This window comes from Indicator indicator, chromosome 32 (assembly GCF_027791375.1).
Source record: "Indicator indicator isolate 239-I01 chromosome 32, UM_Iind_1.1, whole genome shotgun sequence".
Classification (NCBI taxonomy): Eukaryota; Metazoa; Chordata; class Aves; order Piciformes; family Indicatoridae; genus Indicator; species Indicator indicator.
This window is the reverse complement of record NC_072041.1, coordinates 3674799-3700840: the sequence shown is the minus strand read 5'-3', so window position 1 is coordinate 3700840 and position 26042 is coordinate 3674799. Positions and strand designations below refer to the sequence as shown.

Sequence of the window (26042 nt, the reverse complement as noted above, 5' to 3'; positions counted from 1 at the left end):
AAGGAATAAACCTGTTCAGGGCATGGATTTACTGTAAACCAAGGCCATTAATTTGAGAGCAGGCGGCGGCGATGCAACAACCTCCAGCAACTTCCCCACGGCTGCAGGCACGGCGCAGGGAATACAAACAAGCAGCTGGGGCCCACCTCTGCTCAGGAAGGTCCTCAGTGCTCTACTCCAGGGTGTAGGCAGGGGGTTCAACCTGACTCATATCCTCCCATCACTGCCTGTTGGAATCATAGAATGGTTTGGGTTGGAACTGACCTCCAAGGGTCACCCAGTCCAACCCCCCCGCAGGCAGCAGGGACGTCCTCCACTAGATCAGGTTGCTCAGAGCCACATCCAGCCTGGCCTTGAGTGTTTCCAGGGATGGGGCCTCCACCACCTCCCTGGGCAACCTGTTGCAGTGTTCCACCACCCTCATGGTGCAGAACTTGCTCCTAACATCCCTAACTGTTTGTGAGGGCAGCAGCACTCCTCACTACAGCCCAGTTCCACAGCAAACTCAGCAATCAGGCTCCTCTCAGCATCACAAATGCCACCTTCTCCATTCACTCCAGCTTCTCTGAACCACATGTTGAGCACAGGTAATTTCAAGACACATAAAGGAGGGTTTAATTTCTGAATTATCTATCATTAAAAATAGTTTCAACACATTTTTTTCCTGCTGGAAAGCAAGAAGAGGGAGCAAGAAGACGAGGAGCTGATTTTAGCAGCTCACCCTCCTCTGCCAGTTTTCTTGAATCACTTTCCACATCCTGCCCTGGTCACTCCTAGATCAAGAAGCTTGTGCTAGGATGGTGGTTTGTCCCCATTCCTTGGACATAAGAGGCTATGAGGTGGCAACGAGGAGCTCACCGTGTCCCACCGACAGACAGACAGACAGGCACCCAGCTCGGTGTCCTTGTGCTGGAGCCCGGCGCCACCTCCCGGTACTGCAGGCACTGGGGAAGCCTCCTCCCAGCACCACCACCCTCTGCAGGCACCCACATCAAGAAGAGGAGTGAAAAAAACCCCTCTGTTCCAGATGGTCACAGCACCCTGCCCCATCATCTGGTCACAGACACACAGAGTTTTACCCACAGCACCACCACAAGGAAGTCTGCTGGCAGCAGACAGACACTGAGCAGCCCCCAGGCAGATGCACATGGATTAAATGGTACATAGAGAGAAAAAAACCCCCTGACCTGTAGATTATTTTATCCTCTCCCCTCAAAAAAAAAAAAAACCCAACCCTCAGTTTGTCCCTAGCCAACACCAAGGGACGTGGCACAGAGAGGATGAGGACTCTCACTAGCCTCAGTCTGGACAGCACAGGCACCAACACCAAGAAGCTGCCTACACAGAGGAAGGGAACCTCACTTTCCTACCAGGAAAGGATCCTGGGTGCAGCCTGAATCCCACCAGAACCACATCATTCCCATCTCTGCTAACCTACCTATCCCCTTTTTTTCTATCCTGGCCCCTGGCCTGGCAGTGAGGAAGCCAAGAGGGATCCTATTTCTAATTCATCTACCCTAGAATGTCAGGTTCCCAAAGCACAGAATCCCAGCACACTGGGGGTTGAAAGGGACCCCTGGAGACTGAGTCCAAGCCCAGGGTCACCCACAGCAGCTTGCCCAGGAGCACAATGTCCAGGTGGGTTTGGAATTTCTCCAGAGGAGACTCCACCACCTCTCTGGGCAGCCTGCTGCAGGGCTCCAGCACCCTCCTGTTTGGGTAGAACCTCCTGGGTTCCAGTTTGTGCCTCCTGCCTTGGGGCACCACTGAGAAGAGTCTGGCCCCATCTTCCTGCCCCCCACTCTTTAGATATTGATCAGCACTGAGAAGATTCCCTCATATTAATCTTTAAAGCTGTGTCAGAGAGCAACTGGACTCCACGCCGAGCAGCCCTGTCCATCACAGATGCCAGCAAATTCTATTTCCTGCTCTCCCTGAGACTCACCTTCCCTTGGCCCCAGAGAGCTCATTTATCTGCCTGGACAGGTAGAAAACTGCCTGGATTAGTCCCCAGATGTCCAAAGAGCAGCAGGCTGTGCAGATGGGGGCTGGGAGGAGGGATGTGTGCATCGTTTCAATCTGCTTATCTCCAGCACCACTTGGGAGCTGGGCAAGAGCAGGGAGGTGCTGTTTTAAAGCTGACAATCTGGTTACCAGAGCTAACAGGATTTCAGAGCAGAGATTCAAAAACTCCCTTAATGATCATTATTAACAGCAGGAAAAAAAAAAAAAAAAAAAGAAATAAATTCATATATAAACGGATGGGAAAAAGAGAGAGAAATCCTCACCAGAGACACTAAAACAAGAAACATGGCCTAGTTCTTCAAGTTCTTATAAATATGCACCCCCCCAAAAATGCATCTTCTGCCTCCACCTACAGAGCTGGAGATTCTGACTTGATTCTGTACTGTGGCAGTTAGGTCCTGAGGCAAGTCAGTACATTTTTAACTTGCCACCTCATAGAATTAGAATCACAGAACATTAGGGGTTGGAAGGGACCTCTGGAGATCATCCTGCCACCAAGAGCAGGCTGCACAGGAATGCATCCAGAAGGGTTTTTAGCCTCCAGAGAAGGAGACTCCACAACCTCTCTGGGCAGCCTGTTCCAGGGCTCCAGCACCCTCACAGCAAAGAATTTTCTCCTCCTATTGAGGTGGAACCCCCTGGGTTCCAGCTTGTACCTGTTGTTCCTTGTGCTATCACTGAGCACCACCAAAGAGCCTGGCACCTTCATCTTGACACCCACCCCTCAGATATTTATGGACATTGATCCCCTCTCAGCCTTCTCCTCTCAAGACTGAACAGCTCCAGGGCTCTCAGCATTTCTTCACAGCAGAGATGTTCAAGTCCTCTACTCATCTTCAAGCCTCCCTTGGACTGCCTCCAGCAGATCCCTCTCTTGAATTAGGGAGCCCCAAACTGGACACAGTATTGCAGGTGTGGTCTCCCCAGGGCAGAGCAGAGTGGGAGGAGAACCTCCCTAGACTTGCTGGCCACACTTTTCTTGAGGCACCCCAGGGGGATAACCTCTCCAGGCTATTCAGACTGAAAAACTTCTCTCATACAGAGGATTTGGCATGGGGAAGAACAACCAACACCACAACCTTCTCACCATTTCAACACACCAGTGCTCAGGATGCACCTCTGGCTGGAATATTCCAACCAAAAGCAGCTCTCAGCTCAGTCCTTCCCAAAGCCAGGTTAAATCCAAATCACAGAACACTCCTTGCTTACTGCTCTGACACATCAGGAGAAAGAAGTACAGTTAAAAGAAGATAAAAAGATCCAACTTACTTGATGCAGCCAATGATGACCTGTGTCAAAGGATAGATCAAGGGCTCCATGACCTCACTGGGGTAGATGGTGCTGAGAACTCGACACCAGAAATACAGGCAGTGGATATACTGCCAGTTGTACACAGACTGGAAGTTCTCCTGCAGAAAATGCAACAACACAGACACAAAGCTCAAGGTGTGACATTGGAGAGGAGCTTAGCTCTGGTTTCTCTTCAGGGCTTCTCCCAGAGGAGACTGTGAAGTGCTCAGAGAGGAGTAACTAACATTCATGGCTGTTGCTTTGAAGCTAGAGGCTGAGCCACCACCCAGCAGGCTCAGATGTTGCATTGGCAACGTTCTGATGTGGTGCTGGTGAGTGCCTTGAAGGGAATAATGAGCAGCTCCAAGACTGCTTTTGCTCACAACCATGGCTCATTTGAGGGGAATGATTTAATGACCCAGCTCACAGCAGATGGTGGGATGTGGCCAAGCCTTAGGAAACCTTTAACTGTTCCACTCACCCAGTTCCTGAAACAGTCAGAGAATGGTCTGGGTTGGAAGGGACCTCCAGAGTTCATCCAGTCCAACCCCCCTGTAGCCAGCAGGGACATCCTCCACTAGATCAGGTTGCTCAGAGCCTTGTCTAGCCTCGAGTATCTGCAGGGATGGGGCCTCCACCACCTCCCTGGGCAACCTGTTGCAGTGTTCCACCACCCTCATGGTGCAGAACTTGTTCCTCACATACAATCTAGATTTGCTCTTCTCTAATTCCAAACCATTGTCCCTCATCCTATCCCTGCAGGCCTTTGCAAGCAGTCCCTCTGCAGCCTTCTTGCAGCCCCCTTCAAGTACTGGAAAGCTGTTCTAAAGCCTCCCTGAAGCCTTCTCTTCTCCAGATTGAACAACCCCAGGTCCCTCAGCCTGTCCTCACAGCCCAGGTACTCCAGCTTGGGTTTGTTTTAGTGACTCTCAAGGCTCAGGTCATCTCCTCTTTTACATGGATGGAGCAAGGCCTGAAATAAGGACAGGAATTCTCAGTTGCAGCCACTGGAGCAAACCCTGTAGCAAGGATTTAAGCCACAGCTGGATGGTAGAGCTCTGCCAGCTCTCCCCAGGTCACTGAGATGTACCAAGCAGCTCTGTCCTCAGCTTCTCTTGCACAGAAGAGATCAGCAATCTGCTCCTGTAATCATCTTCCACAGCCACCCATTGCTCAATTTAAACTAATTGGCTTATTGCTTGGATTTGGACATTTTGGTTGTGCTGCTGTCTTTTAAAGTCCCTACAACCCTCCCCACCTGTGACATCGAAGGGATTTAGTTTGTCTGGGGCCAGGGGCAAGGGTGTAAGAAGCCAGTGCAATCCAATTAGTGTATATGCAGCCCAGACTCCATTTATCTCTGCTCTTTTATCCCCATGTCTGAAGAGGCAGAAGATTTAAGTGGTCACCAACCCTGCAATGTTTGGGAGAGGCTGGACAGTTAATCTAGAGAGCTCTGTTTTGCTAAACACAAATAAAGCCAGGATTAGCAATCAGACTCAAATTCCCCAGGTCAGACTAGACAGGCCTGGAATCAGGGCTGCTCCCAAAAGGTCTGAGCTGCTTTGTTCAGCTAAGTCCTCTAAATAGTTGGGACTACACTGGAAAGATCCACACACCAGGGTGGGTCCTAATCTTCTTTATCTGCAGGGTTTGTGACAGGTTTTGTTCAAAAGAAGCATGGCCAGCAGGTCAAGGGAGGTGACTGCTCCTCTACCCTGGAGACCCCATCTGGAACACTGCATCCAACTCTGAAGCCCACACACAAGGAGGACATTAATCACACTTCTAAACAATTCCATTGGCTGCTACTATCATTTATCTAATCTAAAATAATATCTACAACAATAGGTGAATAAAGACCATAGTCCATTCCGGCTATCTCTGTTCTGAACTTTGCAAGGAAAAATTAAAAAGACAGTTTCAAACCATCACAACACTACAGCAGGTTGCTCACAGCCACATCCAGCCTGGCTGCAAAAACCTCTAGGGATGAGGCTTCCACCACCTCCCTGGGCAACCTGTGCCAGTCCCTCACCACCCTCATGGGGAAAAACTTCTTCCTAACATCCAATCTGAATTTACCCATTTCCAGTTTTGTTCCATTCCCCCCAGTCCTATCACTCCCTGACACCCTCAAAAGTCCCTCCCCAGCTTTCTTGTAGTTCCCTTCAGATACTGGAAGGCCTCAAGAAGGTCTCCTGGGTGCCTTCTCCTCTTCAGACTGAACAACCCCAACTCTTTCAGTCTGTCCCCATAGCAGAGGTGCTCCAGCCCTCTGCTCATCCTCATGGCCCTTCTCTAGACATGGTCCAGCACCTCCAGATCCTTCCTGTAAGAGGGGCTCCAGAGCTGGACACAGTACTCCAGGTGGGGTCTCACCAGAGCAGAGTAGAGGGGAGAATCATCTCCCTCACTGTGCTGGCTATGCTTCTCTTGATGCAGCCCAGGATGTGCACACTGCTGGCTCCTGTTGAGCTTCTCATCCACCAGCACCCCCAAGTCTCTTTCTTCAGGGCTGCTCTCAAGCCAGTCCCTGCCCAGCCTGTATCAGTGCTTGGGATTGCCCTGACCCAGCTGCAGGACCTTGCACTTGGTCCTGTTGAACCTCATGAACCTCACCTGCCTTGGTGAGACCACACCTGGAATACTGCATCCAGTTTTGGGCTCCCCAGTTCAAGAGAGACAGAGACCTGCTAGAGAGAATCCAACAGAGAGCCACAAAGATGCTTAGGGGACTTGAGCATCTCCCCTGTGAAGAGAGACTGAGATCCCTGGGGCTGTTTAGCCTTGAGAAGAGAAGACTGAGAGGGGATCTGATCAGGGTCTATAAATATCTGAGGGGTGGGGGGGGCAAGTGGAGGGGGCCAGGCTCTTTTGGGTGGTTCACAGAGATAAGCCAAGGAACAATGGGTTCAAACCAGAACATAGAAGATTTCAGAAACTTCTTTCCAGTGGGGGTGACAGAGCCCTGGAACAGGCTCCCAGGGGGGTTGTGGAGTCTCCTTCTCTGCAGAGTTTCCAAACCCACCTGGATGCATTCCTGTGTGGAGTATCCTAAGTGATCCTGCTCTGGCAGGCGGGTCGGACTTGAGGTCCCTTCCAACCTCCGACATACTGTGAGACTGTGACCGGGTTGTCATGGGCCCAACTTTCCAGCCTGTCAAGCTCTCTCTGGATGGCACCCACCACACAGCTGGGCGTTGTCAGCAGCCCGAGGGGTTCTCACCTTCTTCCTGAGGGTGATGGCACTGCGCAGGTGGATGGCGAGCTGGCGGATGTAGATGAAGGCGTGCTGGTAGGAGGTGTGGGTGTCCAGGGCGAACATCTCCGTCAGCGTGCGCTGCATGAAGTTGATCATGGGCAGGACGTTGGGAGAGGTGAACCTGGAGTTCTTCACGAAGGCAATGTACATTTGCTGTGCAGGGGAAGAGGGCAAGGTGCAACCACATCAGCCAGAATGAAAGCTGCCTTGCACTGAATTGTTTCCAGTTGGGAAAAGGCCTCTCAGGTCGTCGAGGCCAACCAGCGACCCAGCACCACCACGGCCACTAAACTGTGGCCACAGTTTGAACACTTCCCGGGTTTGGGACTCCCTGAGCAGCCTGTGCCAATGCCTGACCAGGGTTGGTCTCTTCTCCCAGGCAACCAGCAGCAGAACAAGGGGACACAGTCTCAAGTTGTGCCAGGGGAGGTATAAGCTGGATATTAGGAGGAAGCTCTTCACAGAGAGGGTGATTGCCCATTGGCATGGGCTGCCCAGAGAGGTGGTGGAGTCCCCCAACATTCAAGAGAAGACTGGATGAGGCACTTGGTGCCATGGTCTAGTTGATTGCTTGTGGCTGGGTGATCAGTTGGACTGGATGATCTTGGAGGTCTCAATCAACCTGGTTGATTCTATGATTCTTGTAGCAAAGAAACTGTTCTTAATCACCAACCTGGACCTCCCCTCATGTAATTTCAGGCTGTTTTCTCTTATAGAATCATAAAATCTTGTCCTGTCACCTGATACTAGAGAGAAGAGACCAACCCCCAACTCATTCCAACCTCCTCTCAGGGAACTGCAGAGAGCAATGAGGCCTTCCCTCAGCCTCCTCTTCTCCAGACTAAACCTCAGTTCTCTCAGTTGAGCCTCACCAGACCTTTCTCCATTGCCCTTGTGGACACACAGCAAGGAGGGGTTTGGCCTCTTGGTAGCCAGCATCATCTCTAGCACCTGTTCTACCTCAAAGGCTGCAGCTCATGCTCTGATCTCTTCATATACATAATGTGAGAGAGAAGAGCTGCAGAGCACAGCAAGTCCCAGCCTTACCTTGAGCAAGGGGCTGAGGTACAACTCTTTCTTGTAGCGACAGATCTTGTTCAGCACGAGGAAGGACAGCACTCTCACTGTCTCCTCACCTGTGCTCCACAGATTGATAGCTTGCTGAAACAGAAAAAAAAAAAAAATCAAAAGATAGAGGTAAGGGGAGAGATAAAAAGGTCCTTTTCCTGTAGATAGGCCTGAGCTTTCGTCCTTCACACCTAACAACTGAGTGAGGAGGAAGGAGACACAATGATGTCAGGCTGGGCTGTCACAGAATCACTGGCAGCCATTCTGTCCTCACACTCTAGCTGGGAGACCACACAAAAGGCAATCTTCTTGTTTCCACACTCGGGAAACTGTCCAAAAAAGATCATCTCTGATAGAATTCAGCAGCAGGGCTGGGAAAAACCTACTCAAACATCCCTACTCCAGCCTGCTACACCTCCCTTCAGCACCCCAGTCACCCTTATCAAAGCCTCATTTAAACGCTGTGTGGCAGCTTTTCATTTAAATGTCAGCGTTGCCCTCTTCTGCTCTTTCACACCTCCTTTGTTGTTCCTAAGTGCTCAGCAGTTGTGACTAAGTTGCTGTTAAAATATTCCACCCCCAGTTCCAGAGTGAAATACTATCAGGGACTACAGGCAGGCAGCTACTACTCCATCTGGGAGTGAGGAACAGATGACTTTCCCAGAATACCTCCCTCCCTTCCTTCCTTCTCTCCCTCCCTTCCCTTTCTTTCTTCTTTTCTTCCTTCCCTCCCTTTCTTTGTCCCTTCCTTCCCTCCCCCTCCCTTCCTTCCCTCCCTTTCTTTGTCCCTTCCTTCCCTCCCTCCCCCTTCCTTCCCTCCCTTTCTTTGTCCCTTCCTTCCCTCCCTCCCCCTTCCTTCCCTCCCTTTCTTTGTCCCTTCCTTCCCTCCCTCCCCCTTCCTTCCCTCCCTTTCTTTGTCCCTTCCTTCCCTCCCTCCCCCTTCCTTCCCTCCCTTTCTTTGTCCCTTCCTTCCCTCCCTCCCCCTTCCTTCCCTCCCTTTCTTTGTCCCTTCCTTCCCTCCCTTTCTTGTCCCTTCCTTCCCTCCCTTTCTTTGTCCCTTCCTTCCCTCCTTTCTGTCCCTTCCTTCCCTCCCTCCCCTTCCTTCCCTCCCTTTCTTTGTCCCTTCCTTCCCTCCCTCCCCCTTCCTTCCCTCCCTTTCTTTGTCCCTTCCTTCCCTCCCTCCCCCTTCCTTCCCTCCCTTTCTTTGTCCCTTCCTTCCCTCCCTCCCCCTTCCTTCCCTCCCTTTCTTTGTCCCTTCCTTCCCTCCCTCCCCCTTCCTTCCCTCCCTTTCTTTGTCCCTTCCTTCCCTCCCTCCCCCTTCCTTCCCTCCCTTTCTTTGTCCCTTCCTTCCCTCCCTCCCCCTTCCTTCCCTCCCTTTCTTTGTCCCTTCCTTCCCTCCCTCCCCCTTCCTTCCCTCCCTTTCTTTGTCCCTTCCTTCCCTCCCTCCCCCTTCCTTCCCTCCTTTCTTTGTCCCTTCCTTCCCTCCCTCCCCCTTCCTTCCCTCCCTTTCTTTGTCCCTTCCTTCCCTCCCTCCCCCTTCCTTCCCTCCCTTCTTGTCCCTTCCTTCCCTCCCTCCCCCTTCCTTCCCTCCCTCCCCCTTCCTTCCCTCCCTCCCCCTTCCCTCCCTCCCCCTTCCTTCCCTCCCTCCCCCTTCCCTCCCTCCCCCCCTTCCCTCGTTCCTCCCTCCCTTCCCTCCCTCCCCTCCCTTCCCTCGTTCCTCCCTCCTTCCCTCCCCTTCCCTCCCCTGTTCCTCCCTCCCTTCCCCTGTTCCTTCCCTCCCTCCTTCCCTCCCTCGCTCCTCCCTCCCTTCCCCCTGTTCCTTCCCTCCCTCCTTCCCCCTGTTCCTTCCCTCCCTCCTTCCCCCTGTTCCTTCCCTCCCTCCTTCCCCCTGTTCCTTCCCTCCCTCCTTCCCCCTGTTCCTTCCCTCCCTCCTTCCCCCTGTTCCTTCCCTCCCTCCTTCCCCCTGTTCCTTCCCTCCCTCCTTCCCCCTGTTCCTTCCCTCCCTCCTTCCCCCTGTTCCTTCCTTCCCTCCTTCCCCCTGTTCCTTCCTCCCTCCTTCCCCCTGTTCCTTCCTTCCCTCCTTCCCCCTGTTCCTTCCTTCCCTCCTTCCCCCTGTTCCTTCCTTCCCTCCTTCCCCCTGTTCCTTCCTTCCCTCCTTCCCCCTGTTCCTTCCTTCCCTCCTTCCCCCTGTTCCTTCCTTCCCTCCTTCCCCCTGTTCCTTCCTTCCCTCCTTCCCCCTGTTCCTTCCTTCCCTCCTTCCCCCTGTTCCTTCCTTCCCTCCTTCCCCTGTTCCTTCCTTCCCTCCTTCCCCTGTTCCTTCCTTCCCTCCTTCCCCCTGTTCCTTCCTTCCCTCCTTCCCCTGTTCCTTCCTTCCCTCCTTCCCCCTGTTCCTTCCTTCCCTCCTTCCCCCTGTTCCTTCCTTCCCTCCTTCCCCCTGTTCCTTCCTTCCCTCCTTCCCCCTGTTCCTTCCTTCCCTCCTTCCCCCTGTTCCTTCCTTCCCTCCTTCCCCCTGTTCCTTCCTTCCCTCCTTCCCCCTGTTCCTTCCTTCCCTCCTTCCCCCTGTTCCTTCCTTCCCTCCTTCCCCCTGTTCCTTCCTTCCCTCCTTCCCCCTGTTCCTTCCTTCCCTCCTTCCCCCTGTTCCTTCCTTCCCTCCTTCCCCCTGTTCCTTCCTTCCCTCCTTCCCCCTGTTCCTTCCTTCCCTCCTTCCCCCTGTTCCTTCCTTCCCTCCTTCCCCCTGTTCCTTCCTTCCCTCCTTCCCCCTGTTCCTTCCTTCCCTCCTTCCCCCTGTTCCTTCCTTCCCTCCTTCCCCTGTTCCTTCCTTCCCTCCTTCCCCCTGTTCCTTCCTTCCCTCCTTCCCCCTGTTCCTTCCTTCCCTCCTTCCCCCTGTTCCTTCCTTCCCTCCTTCCCCCTGTTCCTTCCTTCCCTCCTTCCCCCTGTTCCTTCCTTCCCTCCTTCCCCCTGTTCCTTCCTTCCCTCCTTCCCCCTGTTCCTTCCTTCCCTCCTTCCCCCTGTTCCTTCCTTCCCTCCTTCCCCCTGTTCCTTCCTTCCCTCCTTCCCCCTGTTCCTTCCTTCCCTCCTTCCCCCTGTTCCTTCCTTCCCTCCTTCCCCCTGTTCCTTCCTTCCCTCCTTCCCCCTGTTCCTTCCTTCCCTCCTTCCCCCTGTTCCTTCCTTCCCTCCTTCCCCCTGTTCCTTCCTTCCCTCCTTCCCCCTGTTCCTTCCTTCCCTCCTTCCCCCTGTTCCTTCCTTCCCTCCTTCCCCCTGTTCCTTCCTTCCCTCCTTCCCCCTGTTCCTTCCTTCCCTCCTTCCCCCTGTTCCTTCCTTCCCTCCTTCCCCCTGTTCCTTCCTTCCCTCCTTCCCCCTGTTCCTTCCTTCCCTCCTTCCCCCTGTTCCTTCCTTCCCTCCTTCCCCCTGTTCCTTCCTTCCCTCCTTCCCCCTGTTCCTTCCTTCCCCTTGTTCCTTCCTTCCCTCCTTCCCCCTGTTCCTTCCTTCCCTCCTTCCCCCTGTTCCTTCCTTCCCTCCTTCCCCCTGTTCCTTCCTTCCCTCCTTCCCCCTGTTCCTTCCTTCCCTCCTTCCCCTTGTTCCTTCCTTCCCTCCTTCCCCTTGTTCCTTCCTTCCCTCCCTCCCTTTCTTTCTTTGTTCCTTCCTTCCCTCCCTCCCTTTGTTTCCTCCTTCCCCAGAACACCTCCATGCCACTCTACAAGGGCTCAGCAGCACAGAGCCACACCTCCACTTCACCTCCCCTAGGTCTGTAAGAAGGGCAGGAGACCTTTCCAGGACCAAAAGAAAATGGAAGAGGAGGACAAGAGACTGAACTGTCATGGGATCCAGCCCCAAACCCCATGAGATGCTCACCTGCAGGGGTACAACAAGTCCCTCAGATCCACACAGCACCTTACCTTGAGAAGGACACGGCACTGCTTTGGAAAGGACAAGTAGTATGGCACTATGGAGCTGACATGCTGAAGGACTGCTGCACCAACTGAGGCTTCTGTTAAACAGGACAGGAGCTACGGAAGGAGAACAAACCACAGCCCTGGTCAGTGTGTAGCCCTCAGCATCACCTCCTCCCTTACCCAGCCAGCACCTGTGTTTTGTCATCCCCAAGTGTTTCTGTGTTGCCCAAGCTCAGCCTTCCCTAGGAGGAAGCTCAAACCCACAAAAGCTCTACCAGGAGCTGACACATGGTGGGTAAAATAACTCAGCTGAAGGAAAAGGAGAGCTCAAGCTCCTAGACTTGGGTGGCTAAAGGTACCTGAGTTCACCACACAAAACCTCATCTGTGTGCTGCAGAAGCTTCCATCCAGTTTAAGCTGTCTGCTTACAGATGGCATGACTCACTGCAAATGGTCAAAGCATGATGGAGATACCCTCAGCCCACACAGACCTTGGAAACAAACCATCTGAGCTATCTGGGACCTTACTGGCTTTCATTGGGATTTAATGGGAAGCTGGAATACCATCAGGTGTCAAGAAACGAGCTCAAGGAAAGGATCAGACAAAGTGTTAAGAAACAACATCTCTGTATTTCCAGGCTGTTCAGCTCCCCTTGAGCCAAACCCAGAGATATTTGCAGTTTCTCACTGAAGACAACAATGAGCTCAAAGTCACTTTGGTTCAAGAGAGGTCCTGCCTGATGATGCTGTGCCAGCTCCTGCCTGCAATCCCAATTGCTGGAAGCAGAAGCATTTTTTTTCCCCTTCTTTTGCCTTTCCTCCTCATTCTCCCCCTTGCACTGAAAAGACCGTGAGCTGGGAAGGTCTCCTTTGCAAAGTCCCTCCCACATCAAAATGAAAAGAAGGTATTTTTGAGGAAATAGGTTAGAAAAATGCTGTAGTGAAGGCAGGGGAATGAGAGTGCTCAGAAGTAAGCACAGGGGCAGGGTTTGCTTCACTGGGACTGCATTGCCAACTTCTCCTTTGCTACTGCAATCTTCTGCTGCTGGCAGCATGACTCCAGAGGAAGGGAAAAAAAAAAAAAAAAAAAAAAATAAAAGCTCTCCTGATCAGAATGCTCTTTCTGCTAAGTCATTCTGCCAGCTCCCAGCTAAGAGACATCAGCACTTTCCTTACATCCCCTTCCCTCAGCTTCTGAAGGAGGACTATTTCAATGGTTTGGGTTTAATGTTTCAAATTCAAGGAAGTGCTATGAGGCAATCTCAAAACCAAAAATTAACTGGGGGCAGGAATTCCTTTCAGAAATAATGCCTGAACTGTCTCTGAAAAAAAGCAGACAGCAGCAATTTGGGATGGCTGGGATATCCTAGTGGGATGGAGCATCATCATACTTGGAGATGGTGTATGTGAGCTTATCAGCATAACATCTTCTTAGTATTTACTACAAGCAGTGGTAAGATTTACAGTGCCAAAAACCAAATTAAAGGTGCAGAAGGCAGAAGCTCAGCACTGCAAACTACTTTCAAGCCCATTAAATATTCATTTGTCAGGCAAATTGAAACAGAAAGAACTGCCAGCATGTTAACCCAGCCCTTCTTCACAGGCTACCCATTCCCACCCCAACCACCCAAACTGGTTGTTAGACCAAATACTTCCAAATCAAGACAAGGGACACCAATCTCAGATGCCCAAAGCTTCAAGACACTGAGATTGCTTCTGCTTACTGCAGACTCAGCAAGTCTTAATTATTTTCCACTACAGAAGAATGCACAGAACCAACTACCCAAAGATTCCCAGGGTTCTTATGACCTGAAAGTCAACCTCAAACCGCAGTCATTGTCTTTTTGGAGGGAAAAGCACCCGAGGCTACATTATTGCCTCTTCACTTCATTATCTCTTTGATTGCTGAGCTCTCCTTTGAGCAGTGCTGTCCAGAGATCTGTCTCAGTCCAAAATACCCTGAACAAAAAGCCCAGAGATGCACAAACTGACCCCTAGTAACACAAAGGTGCAGAAAATTCTTACTCTTATGGTGCAGCCCAGGTAAGCTTTTACATCCAGTCGCAGCTTGCTCCAAAGTGGGCTGGTGGAAGGGAGAATCATTCTGCAAACGAGCAAGGATTTGGCTTTAAACTAAACAAAACCCAAACAACCTCCACCAAAGAAAGATGATTTCAGCAGAGCAGTGAGTTGAAAGAGCTGCATGCAAAGCAAGAAGTAACAACTTTGTCAGGGGTGAATCTCTGTTATCACAGAATGGTAGGGATTGGAAGGGACCTGGAAAGATCCTCCAGTCCAACCCTCCCCTTGCCAGAGCAGGATGACCCAGGACAGGTCACACAGGAACACATCCAGGTGGGTTTTGAAGGTCTCCAGAGAAGGAGACTCCACAACCTCTCTGGGCAGCCTGCTCCTGGGCTCTGTCACACTCACAGTGAAAAAGTTTTTCCTTATGTTCACCTGGAACCTCTTCTGCTCCAGCTTGCACCCAGTGCCCCTTGTCCTGTCCTTGGACATCCCTGAGCAGAGCCTGGTTCTGTCACCTTCACATCTTTGTAAACAGGAATGAGGTCACACCTCAGGCTCCTCTGCTCCAAGCTCAAGAGCCCCAGCTCCCTCAGCAGGAAAACGTTCCACTGCCTTCAACATCTTTGTGGCTCTGCACTGGACACTTTCAAGCAGTTCCCTGAGGTCTTTCTTGATCTGGGGGGCCCAACACTGCCAAGGCCACTGGTAAACCACATCCTTCAGCACCACATCCACATGTCTTTTAAATACCTCCAGGGATGGGGACTCTGGCACTGCCCTGGACAACCTGTTCCAGGGCCTTACAACCCCTTTGGGGAAGAAATGGTTCCTCATATCCAACCTGAGCTTCCCTTGGTGCAACTTGAGGCCTTTTCCTCTTGTCTCATCACTTGCTATCTGGGAGAAGAGACCAACCCTCACCTGGCTCCAACCTGCTTTCAGGGAGTTGTAGAGAACCAGAAGGTTTCCCCTCAGACTCCTTTTCTCCAGGTTGAACAACCTCAACTCCCAGCTCCCTCAGCTGCTCCTCACACAGCTTCTACTGTAGACCCTTCATCAGCTTTGCTACCCAGCTTCACAGCCAGCTTGCAATTCTGACCCCCCCCACCAAGCAACTTTCTCTCCCCTGCAGAGCTCAGATCTCCTCAGACTTACTTTTGTTTGTTCTTTGGGGGTTTTGGAAACAGCAGCTTCTGGACGTAGCGGAAGAGGTCCCGGATGCAGAAGGACACAAGGGCATTGAACACTGGTTAAAACAAAATCACCAAAGCATTTGGAAATGGTTTTCCATATATTCCTGGTTTCTGAGTTAATATGGGGGGGAAAAAAAAGCTCCCCCAAAGAACTGAATTAATTCCCATGGCTTCTGGAGAATATCAGTTTGCCTTACCCTAGACTTTTTTATAACCAACTCTGTACATGACACATTTGTAGAAGCATAGAATTCTCAGGGTTGGAAGGGACCTCAAAGCTCATCCAGTTCCAGCCCCCCTGCCATGGGCAGAGACACCTCACACTAGAGTTGCTCACAGCCACATCCAGCCTGGCTGCAAAAATCTCCAGGGATGAGGCTCCCACCACCTGTGCCAGTGTCTCACCACCCTCATGGGGAAGAACTCCTTCCTAACATCCAATCTGAATCTCCCCATTTCTAGTTTTGCTCCATCTCCCCAGTCCTATCACTCCCTGACACTCTAAAAAGTCCCTCCCCAGCTTTCTTGTAGTCCCCTTAAAATACTGGAAGGTCACAACAAGGTCTCCTTGGAGCCTTCTCCTCTCCAGACTGAACAACCCCAACTCTTTCAGTCTATCTCAATAGCAGAGGAGCTCCAGCACCCTGCTCATCCTCAGGACCCTTCTCTGGACATGTTCCAGCACCTCCAGATCCTTCCTGTAACAGGAGCTCCAGAACTGGACACAGTACTCCAGGTGAGGTCTCACCAGAGTGGAGTAAAGCCTACAACTGACAGCACCAAGCACAAAAGCAGCCTGACCCCTGCCTCAAAGTCCCTCCTCCATCAACCTCCTCCAAACCACAGTGAGAACTAAAGGCAGCTGTTAACTAAAGAGCCACAGATATGGCCACATGAATTCTATGTCATTTCTGGTATTAAAAGGATGAGATTTTAACCAAAAGCAATGAAAAGATGTAAAAAGCCCTAGGCTGGGCAAGAAAAGATTAAGGAGAACCTGTGGGGTTTAAGGAGAAGCAGCCCACAGTGCCACTTCCAGATGGCACACAGCAAGAAGCTGTCAAGCCACACTGAGAAGTACACACTGAGAAGTGTGTTAGAAGTTGAGGATGTGACCTGCAGCCCAGCTGAGACACTAACAAAAGGGATTTCCTGCTCAGCCACACTGTTGAGTGTCAAAAGCAGGACTCACTGCAAAGCCTGGAGCTTATGCCAAAGGGGTTGGCTAGGCTGGAGATGCTGCACCTCATTTCTTCTGCAGGCATAATAATCCTGTAAGGAGCAGATGTAGACACGTGGTGTTTTGAGAGGTCCTAGCTAGGGCAATGTAAACTTGATATAGTCATAGGATCACAGGATGTTAGGGGTTGGAAGGGACCTCCAAAGACCAAGTCCAACCCCCCTGCCGGAGTAGGACCATAGAATCCAGCACAGGTCACACAGGAACACAGCCAGATGGGGCTTGAAAGTCTCCAGAGAAGGAGACTCCACAAGCCCTCTGGGCAGCCTGCTTCAGTGATTCTGTGACTTGATCTTCAGAGGTCCCTTCTAACCCTGCCAGAGCAGGATCACCTAGGGCAGGCCACACAGGAACACATCCAGATGGGGCCTGAAAGTCTCCAGAGAAGGCTCCACAACCCCTCTGGGGAGCCTGCTCCAGTGCTCTGTGACACTGACAGTGAAGAATTTCCTCCTCATGTTGAGGTGGAACCTCCTGTGCTGGAGTTTATATTCATTGCCCCTTGTCCTATCACAGGGTGCAACAGAGAAGAGCCTGATTGTGCAACTGAGTCCTGAACCATGGTGAGGTTATAGACCCCTATTTGATAAGAAGGCTTAAAATAGTCTTGGAGGATCAGTTCTAAGAGGGATCAGCAAGAAACTGCAGCAAGAGCTGTCCACAAAACCATGCACTACAAGCATATAAACATTAAGTAGCTTCAACATCACTCTAAGAAGCCTGGTGGATGAAGCAGGGCTCTGCAAGGCCCAGTTGCTCCAGGCATGCCCACCAGAAGAGACACCCCTGCTCAGGCTCAGCCCCAGGAAGATAAGCTGCTTAAGTGAAATGAAGCCTCTGAAAGGGCAAGTTAACTCCAGCCAGTTCTTATCCTCTCTCTCTTCCCACAGCTAAACCTTCCCCACCAAATGATTTCCCTCCTCTCACAGGACTTGCACAATGCCCAACTTACCTGCAGCATCAGTGACTTGGAACTTGCTGGGATCAGCCCCACCACTGTCTCCTTTGGTGGTTGCTACAGCTGCTTTGAAGGCTTGAGTGATCTCATGGAAAAGTTTTGGTGTTAAGCCTCCCTGGAGAAAGAAGGAAAAAGAAGGATTCAAACCCTATCATTCTGTGAGTGTGATTGCTGAGGAGGAACAGCAGTGATAGCCTGGAACTCTGAAGCACTTTACTGGGACAGGAGTATTGGAATTCATTAAGTTTGATTGCAAGAACCAGCTCCATCCCATAAAATGGAGGAAAAATGTCAAGACAATGTTAATGAATGCTAGTGGCCTTCACTTGCTCCAAAATGGCCTTCTAATTGGTTGGGGGGTGAGAAGCAATCAATCAGCTGCAAGCAACTATCCAATTTGACCTTTCCCTCCTCTCCTCTTAGAAGCAGTAACTCTTGGCAACAAAACGTGACTAAAAACCTTTTTTGGAGCTATCAAAGGCCCAATGCTTAGCAAGAGAGTGAAAAAAATCAAAACAAAAACAAAAATAAAAATCCAAAGTTAGCCATTCTGACCTCTTTTGACCCCACAAGTTCCCCCAGCTTCTCTTTCAGGTGGAGTGCAAGCACTCTAATCTTGCAGCCCAGGAAAAAATGCAAGGAAAAGTCATGCTGAAGCAAGGAGAGCTCAAGGAGTAGGACCTCATATTTAGGACATTCTCTCTGTCAATTTTGGTGAAAATTGGACTTTTAGAGGCAGTGACAGGTGTGGAAAAATGTTTAAAGAAGACTGCCTTGTATGCCAACTGACAGTCACAGAATGTTAGGGGTTGGAAGGGACCTGGAAAGATCCTCCAGTCCAACCCCCTTGCCAGAGCAGAATCACCCAGGGCAGGTCACACAGGAACACATCCAGGTGGGTTTGGAATGTCTCCAGAGAAGGAGATTCCACAGCCTCTCTGGGGAGCCTGCCACAAAGCTTTTCCTTATGTTCACCAGGAACCTCCTCTGCTCCAGCTTGTCCTCATTGCCCCTTATCCTATCACTGAGCAGAGCCTGGCTCCATCCTCCTCACACTGCCCTCCACATCTCTGTAAACATGAATGGGGTCACCCCTCAGGCTCCTCTGCTCCAAGCTCAAGAGCCCCAGCTCCCTCAGCCTGTCCTCAGCAGGAAAACATTCCACTGCCTTCAGCATGTTTGTGGCTCTGCTCTGGATTCTTTAATACAGTTCCCTGAGGTTCCTTCTTGAACTGAGGGACCCAGAACTGATTGCAATATTCCAGATGCAGCCTCTCTGCTCACCTCTGCAGCTTCTTTCCATTCTTCAACCATTTTCAAGCTCACAGGGACGTAAGAAGCTTTCTTCCGTTTGACTCTTTCCTCCTCCTTCTCCTCTTCTTCATCTTCATCACTTGCTTCCTAGAGAAGTCAGCAGCAAGACTGAGAAAAGGTTTATACATTTGTGGCCTCTCCTGTTTTGCTGAGGAGCTCCTGAAGAGGAAGGCAGGCAGCAGTGAACTTCATTAATGCTGCTCTCAGCACTGTGTGTAATGCAGTAATGAAATTAACTTTGCTATATAACCACCACATGCAGTAAGATAAAACAGCAGGGAGAAAGCATAAGCACTTGAGGCACATCAAACTCAGACTGGCAAAGGTGACAACACAGCCAAAGCCACCAAGAAAATACACTCTTGAGGCTCTGCTTTCTCAATCTTTAAGGAGCTCCTCAGGCTCAGTTCCAGAAGTCAGCTGTGGATTTGATTACAAGCCAAACCTGCAGCTGATCTTTGGGGAAGCTCCTCCCCAGCCACCTGTGCTGTTCCAAAGCCTGAGGCTCTGCAGTGAAGCTCAGGTACTCCACATGTAAGCGACTGAAATAACTTTTGAGTTCAGAATCCAAACTAGGGCCTGGTACCTCCAGCTTATCAGGTGGGACATGCAGTGGCTCCTCCTCATCAGAGCTGTCTGAGGCATCAAAATCCAGCAACTTGCGGTCGTTTTCCTCCAAAAACTTGTAAAATTCAGGATCTTTTTCCTTCAGCCTGGAGAGCTGATCTTTGTGTTCAGAGGCTTTCCCCTTCTTCCTGGTAGAGAAGAATTACCACGAGTTTATTCATTGCTGGTGAAAGAAGAAAAAAAAGGAGTGCCAACAGCCTGCTGATGCTGCCAGCAAAGCAAAGAACTTGTGGGCACTAAGCACAGCTGGGGCTAATTTAAACAGTGATGGATTCATCAGGGCTGGGACCACACTCCTGCGTCTCATTTAACACTGCTCCAGAGGGCTTGTGAAAGGTTGTTTTCACTCAGCACTAAGAAATCTTGATAAGCAAGCTATCAGGTTGTATTGGGAGACTCATCAGAGGTAAGGAAAGCATTTTGGAAACCCCCAAAAAAAAAAACCGAAAACCAAAAAAAAAAACCACAAAACCAAACCAAGCCAATCTGTTTCTGCATTTCTCAGAATTACCCTCAGCAGCTTTTTCTAAAGGACACTCAAAGCTGTGCTGCCAAAGAAATGTGAGAATGAAACCTTGGTAAAAATTTATCTGGTACTAAAGAATGGTTTGGCTTCTAATAATGATTAGCAATGCTTAAGAATTATTTCATCATTTTCTATCCTGTACACGCTCCAATGTCCTTCAGCAAGAGCAAATAGAGACTGAGGAAAAACAAAGCAAGCTTTGCCTGACTCCAATATACCCTGTAAAAAGTTAAGAGCATACATAAGCTTGACTCCAATGCACTTATTGAAGTGACACAGCAACACCCAACAGTCTGTCCTGTACCCCATAACCATGCTATGGGCTCAAACGATGCCCTTTTTGGCACCTCTGACCCCAGCTTAGCCCCCAGCTAACTCAGCCTATGGCAGAAGCTGCAAAGTCCTGTGGTTGCTTATCAAAGCAGGCAAGGGTGAAGATCCCAACCAAGCAACAAGGGAATGCATGGTTGGATATGCCAAGCCTCCAAAGCAGGCAAGAGAGGATATGCCTTCATCTGGCAGCTGGTGGAGTGTGGCTGCCTCCAAGCCTTGCCCAAAGCAGGCAGAGGTGAGAGGGGTTATGCTCTTACCTGGCAGTTGGTGTGGCCTGGAGTGGCTGTTTCACCTTCCCATTCTGTGCTTTCCCATTCTGTGTCTTCCTATTCTGCTGCCTCTGCGCTGCAGCCCTCTTGGTGTGTCTAGTGGCCTTCTCCTCCTCCTCCTCCCAGTTCTCAAGCTCTGACTCAGAGCCAGCGGCAAGGAACTCATCTAGGCTCAGATCTGCCAGGTTCCTGGGAACAGCAAGGAAAGAAGCTTAGTGGAGAGACATTGAGGGGCTGGACCAGGCCTAGAGAAGGGCAATGAAGCTGGAGAAGGCTCTGGAGAACAGAGCTGGTGAGAAGCAGATGAGGGAACTAAGATTGTGCAACCTGGAGAAAAGGAGGCTGAGGGGAGACCTTCTTGATCTTTACAACTCTCTGTAAGGAGGCTGGAGCCAGGTAAGGATTGGTCTCTCTCCCAAGGAACAAGAAATAGGACAACAGAAAACGGCCCGAAGTCGCACCAGGGGAGGTTTAGGTTGGACATAATGCACAATTTCTTCCCCAAAAGGGCTGTCCAGAGTCCCCATCTCTGGAGGAGTCTCAACGCCGTGTAGATGTGGTGAAGGAGACGATTTAGCGGTGGCCTGGCAGTGCTGAATTTACGATGGGACTCAACGATCTTAAAGGTCTCTTCCCACCAAACCGACTCTGTGATTCCGAGAGCCAGGCTGCTCGCACCGGGCCTGCTCAGCACAGCAGCCTTGAGCCCAGCAGCGTGGAGCTGACGAGGCCCGCGGGGCCGGCAGCACCCCAGGGGCCTCCTCGCCGTGCTCCTGCTCCGCGGTGACCACCCCCACCCCCCTCCCAAGCCCTTCAGACCTTCCTCCTGCCACCACTCACCTCTTACCGGCAGCGGCCATGCTGCCCGCCAGGCTCCAACGCGGCGGCCGCTTCCGCTCCCACCATGCACCGCGAACGGGGGCGTGGTCCGCCCTCACGGTCCCGCCCCTAACCCCGCCCACAGCTCCGCCCCTCCCCATGCCCCGGCTCCCCCCACCCCCCCCCCACCCCGGGCTCCGGTGGCCGGGCCGCGGGCTGGTTGGCGGGGCTGGTGCCACGCATGTCCCCCCCGCTCCCGGTGGGTGAGCGGCGGAGCGAGGCGAGGCAGGCTGCCCTTGTCCCGCGGTCCCGGCACACGTGTGCGGCGGGATCCAACGGCGGCTGCACCGAGGGCAGCTCTCTTACGGCTCCGCGGCGGGGTTATTCCGGGTGACAGAGGAAGCCGCAGCCCACGGGGCCGCCCCCGGTGTCGGCCCCGTCCCGACGCGGCCCGAGGAGGAGCCGTGCACCTGCCCGCCCCCGCCCCGCCCCGTCTCCCCGCCGCGGGGCCGGCGGCAGCGGTCCGGGTATAACGGTGCCCCGCAGCATCCCGCGGGCCGCGCCGGGCCGTCGCTGCTGTAGCAGAGATGTGAGTACCGCCGGGGCACGGCCCTGCTGCCACCTCTTCCCTTCCCTCTTCCCCCGGGCCAGTCAAAGCTCGGGCGCGGCGGCGGGAGGAGGGTGAACCGGAGGGTTTACAGGGAGGGGTTATCGATAGGGGGAGACCCGATGGCAGGAGGACCCCCCGGGAGCAGCTCTCCATCACTCCTCGCCGCTGCTTCTGCGTGTCCCTCCTCAGAGAGCCAAGTTTGCGGGTCGGGTACGCGGCAGCACGTCCGATGCAGCCTCCGGTGCCGTTTGTGGCTGCCGGACCCTCGGCATCACTCTGTGGCCGAGCCCGGCAGCGGTTCTGTGCCCAGCGTGGTCTTCATCCCTGTCCCGTGCCAAGGCAGGGAGCAATCCCTTGGGAAAGGAGCAAACTGCGGCTCTAGAGCCTTGCGAGGTGCGGAGAAGGGCTGCGGGGAGGCTCTGTTCCCCCTCACTGGGAGCACACGGGCTGTCGGTATCGGGGGCTGTCGGGGAGCTGAAGGGCACGGGGAGAAACCTTGTCTAAGGTTTTCTGGTCACTTGGAGTGGCAAGAAGGGAGAGACAGCTTTTTTTCCCTGGGTTCTGCAGTGACCAGAGGGCTTCTGGAGGTGCAGCATCTCTGCTGGTGGAGCAGCAGGCCAGGGCAGGCAGCTGCTTTGGTTCTGCTGGCTGAGCAGATGTCTGCCCCGTTGAGGAGAGACCCTGGGACCTCAGCTTCTAAACAGCAAGGAAGAAATGCAGCTGTTGGGTGGTTGTCCCTGTTCTCAGTGCCTCAGTGTGTGACCACTAACAGTACAGGCTTTGTGCCAAGCTGGAAAGCTGCAGGGAATGGTGGCCTTGCTCTTATGGAGTCTCTTTGTAAAGCCTCCTGTCCTTTGACTTTGATGGCCACTGTCCCATGAGCACTGTCTTGGGGTGCTCTCCGTGGCTGGAGACCTCAAGGAGGGAGGTTGGTTCTGGAGTGATTCAGCCACATGTGGTGTTTGGGTGCTCTTGGTCCTGGCAGTCTCCAGATGTGCCAGCTTGATGCAGGTAACTTCTTGTCCCTAGGACAGGGCATGGCTTCAGAGAGCTCCTGCCCTGTGGGTGGCTCCATGGCATGAGCTGCATTTAAGGATGGGAGGAGGGGCTGGGCTTCCACAACAGAATCATAGAACTGTTGAGGTTGAAAGAGACCTTTGAGACCATCAAGTTCAACTACTTGCCTGGAGCTCACAATCTCACTGCTGCTGCAAACAGACTTAGGATGTCTGTATGCTGGGTTTTGCCCCAGGAGATGATGGTTTCTTACAAGTTCACACTTTTGTGGCTCACTAACTCTTCCTTTTGGTTACAACTGCTAGAGCCAAGCAATCATCTCTGTGAAATCTCTTCCCTCTGCAGCTCAAGTCTCTCTCCTGACCCACAAGCATCTGCTGGAAGTACATTATTCAGCATGGCAGTGAGTAAGACTCTTAGGGATCTTGAGTGTAAAGATCTGTTTCCTTCCTGAGAACTGACTGATTCATGAATCACAGCAAATAGCATCTAATTCAGAGCAGACCAGGAGCTGGCAGGCATAGGAGTCACCTGCTGTCTTGGCTTGACAATCTAGGATCCAAGTAGAGTCACTCTTAGCATCTTGGATAGCTAGGATGGTCCCTTATGCTCCTGTCAGCTGAGGTCAGCTTGGTGAGGGTGGCAATGAAGCCTCTTTGTTCTGCCAGCCCATCTGGTGGCCATCTGCCCTCACTCTCATCAGCATCAATATGAGGCTCTGTAGATGGAGTGGCACATGAAAATCCAGGACTGGAGATCTGCTGGGAAGACTCTTCTGGGTTCTGGTCTTATTTTGCTGGACTTGGTTGGCTTGGTAGGCTTGAGAGGTTTCACCCTTTCTGCCTGCTTGCTAGAACTGGCAGCAAACCATGCTGCTGTCTCTGAAGGATGAGAGACTCCTCAGGGACAGGAATTTGAGTTCCTTCAGCTGAAATTCCCATGGTCTGGGACTTCTGGCCTTGGCAGGCACCCAGAGTACCAGCAAACTCCAGGCCATTCTGTCATCCTCAGAGCTGAGTTTTCATGTATGTGCCCTGTCCTGCTGCCTGCAAGAAGATGTGAGGGAAATCTCCTCACTGTTTTTTGTCTGGAGAAGAGGTTCCCACTGCTCCTTGCTGTCAGCTTGTTCAGGAGAGGGAACGCAGAGCTGCTTACGTGGTCTGGCACTTCCACACTGCCAGCCCACAGCTATGACTGAGGCTGGTAGGAGGCTTTGTAAGCTGTCCATAAACGTGGCACATGCCATGCAGTCTCTGCCAAATGGATGAGGCCAGGGTGTGCAGGTGGTGACCTCCACTGGTGACCTCCTGGTTTGGAGAGTCACTCTGGAGCAGCTGTGCACAGAGCAGCAGCAGCAGCATTGCTCCCTGCCTTAGCTGTCTGTAAAAGATCCACTTGCAGCCAGCATCCCCAAGTGCTTTTTCCTTCTTTCCTGGTCTGCTGCTGCTGGAGCCACTCTCCATGCTGCCTCATGTCATGGAGTCAACTTGCCCTGTAGAAGCCAAGAGGTAGCTCCTGCTGAGCCTCACCAGATCCATCGCTCTCCTCTGACGTCAGGGCATTGCTGAGTGGTACCGACCCATTCTGAGCTGGCCCACTGCCACCTCCTCCAGACACCATCACCTTGCACAGCGGCCAGGTAAAGGGCACAATCCTTCTCTGGATAGCTTCTGGCCAAGGATGTTGCAGGGAGGGAGCTCCTGGGCAAGCCTAAGAGGCAGGGATATTGAGATCCTCTGATATGGGCAGCTTCCAATGACCTGAGCGCTCTGATCTTGTCTGTAAAATGAGCTGGGGACAGAGATGTCTGTCACAGAGGAGGCTGGAGGGAGGTGAGGAATGCCACAGCGATGGGGAATGCAGCTGAAGCTCTTACCTACCACTCTGCTGCCTGGAGAGGAGACTTGATGCCCATGTGTGGAGGCTTGGCACTGCTCCTGCCATAAAATAGCACTGGATGCGACGGTAGCTTTCCTCCCTCTGTCAGCTGGGGGATACTGGGGAGGGGGAATTAGGACATGACCCACATTTCCAGTCCCTGGCAGAAGGCTCTTTTCACTTAGATGTTGATGTTCTTTGTGCTGGGCTGCTGTCTAATCCCAGCACAGCTGGAGGCCTGCACATTTTGCTCAGCTCTCAAGGCATGAGTTAGTTTCCATTTCTTGTTTCTTCCTAACCTAGCAATTCGTCAATCCCAAACCTATTTGGGTCCTGACCCTTGCAACCAATTACTTACAGTGACCCAAATATTAGCACAGATGCCTCTAAATCCATCAACCATGGAGTCCTGCTTGGAGCTGCTGTGATCTCCTGCATGCAAAATACTGAAGGGAAAAGCTGAATTTGAAGATGTCTGCAGGAAGGGTTCCAGCCTGTGAGAAGGATGCATGTGAGAGGGAAAGATTGTACCCAGATAGGTACTGTCCAGGCTGGACACCTTTTATCTCTTTCAGATATGGGAATGGTCCTGGAGGGGTTCCAGGCCAGCCTGGATGAGGCCTTGAGCAACCTGCCCATGGAAGGGGGTTGGGAACTAGCTGACCTTTAAGGTCCCTTTCTATAAATCTATGTCCCAATGCAGGCATTGAGGGAGCACAAGGCAGGGCCTCCTCTCTCATGTCTTGACCATGAGCTGGGGTGACTGAGAGCAACTCAGGAGCTGAGTTTCCAAACAAAACTCCCTGAGAGTAATGGGGAGAGAGGCTTTCACTGGAGGAGACCTCCAGCCTTGTGCCTGCACCCAGGGCTGATTGATTACAACCCAGTGAGCTGCTGAAAGACACTGACTAGGTCAATGTGCTGAATGTCCTTCTTGCCTGAAGCCAGCACTGTCTCTGTGCTGTAGAGCTGGCAACTGTGTGCAGTTGTGGTTGTTTTTCTTTTTTTTTTTTCCTTCTTTTTTTTTTTTTTTTGCTTCCCTATCCTCCCCACCCCCTTGCTGAGGCTCCATCCACATCCTCTCTGGCAGCTTGTCACTTCTCTGCAGATGTCTAGACAGGAGGATTCAGTGCGTGTCAGTTATGCCTAATTCATTAAAGCAACCCTGACCCTGCTGGGAGAAGCTGGGGGACTCTCAGTCCTGCAGACTCAGCACTGCCTGCCCTGCACTGCCTTCAGGCAAGCTCAGAGCAGACTAATTCCAACCCTGCCAGGGGGCCTGGGGGAATAGAAGGCTCATGCAGCCCAGAAGGCAAACTGCTGCATCAAGAGGAGTGTGGGCAGCAGGGCAAGAGAGGGGATTCTGCCCCTTGACTCTGCTCTTGTCAGACCCCACCTCGAATATTGCATCCAGTTCTGGTGTCCCCAGCATCAGAAGGACACAGAGCTGCTGGAGTGAGGCCAGAGCAGGTCACAAAGATGATCCAAGGGCTGGAGCAGCTCTGCTGGGAGGGTAGGCTGAGGGAGCTGGGGGTATTCAGCCTGGAGGAGACTCTGGAAGACCTGAGAGCTTCCTTCCAATACCTGAAGGGATCCTATAGGAAGGCTGGGGAGGGACTTTTCATGATGGTGTCTAGCAGTAGGACAAAGTGAGAATGGTTTGAAACTGAGGGAGAGAAGGTTTAGACT

General features: G+C 52.2%; 1 protein-coding gene across 2 annotated transcripts in view; it reads right to left on the bottom strand.

The window, feature by feature from the left end:
* The window catches only part of NOC2L (NOC2 like nucleolar associated transcriptional repressor), a 54894-nt gene extending 34005 nt beyond the window's left edge, over positions 1-20889 (bottom strand). The window contains exons 1-11 of one of the 2 annotated variants that reach the window (XM_054394979.1): positions 20870-20889; positions 20018-20218; positions 18861-19029; positions 18245-18361; positions 16955-17075; positions 14725-14815; positions 13567-13645; positions 11545-11655; positions 7628-7741; positions 6545-6733; positions 3295-3434 (exon numbers count right to left, since the gene is read on the bottom strand). In XM_054394979.1, the coding sequence (XP_054250954.1) occupies positions 3295-3434; positions 6545-6733; positions 7628-7741; positions 11545-11655; positions 13567-13645; positions 14725-14815; positions 16955-17075; positions 18245-18361; positions 18861-19029; positions 20018-20218; positions 20870-20889 (1352 nt within the window). The remainder of the gene's footprint in view (positions 1-3294; positions 3435-6544; positions 6734-7627; positions 7742-11544; positions 11656-13566; positions 13646-14724; positions 14816-16954; positions 17076-18244; positions 18362-18860; positions 19030-20017; positions 20219-20869) is intronic. The other variant, XM_054394980.1, reaches the window with a different exon arrangement.
* Positions 20890-26042: the final 5153 nt, after the last annotated feature.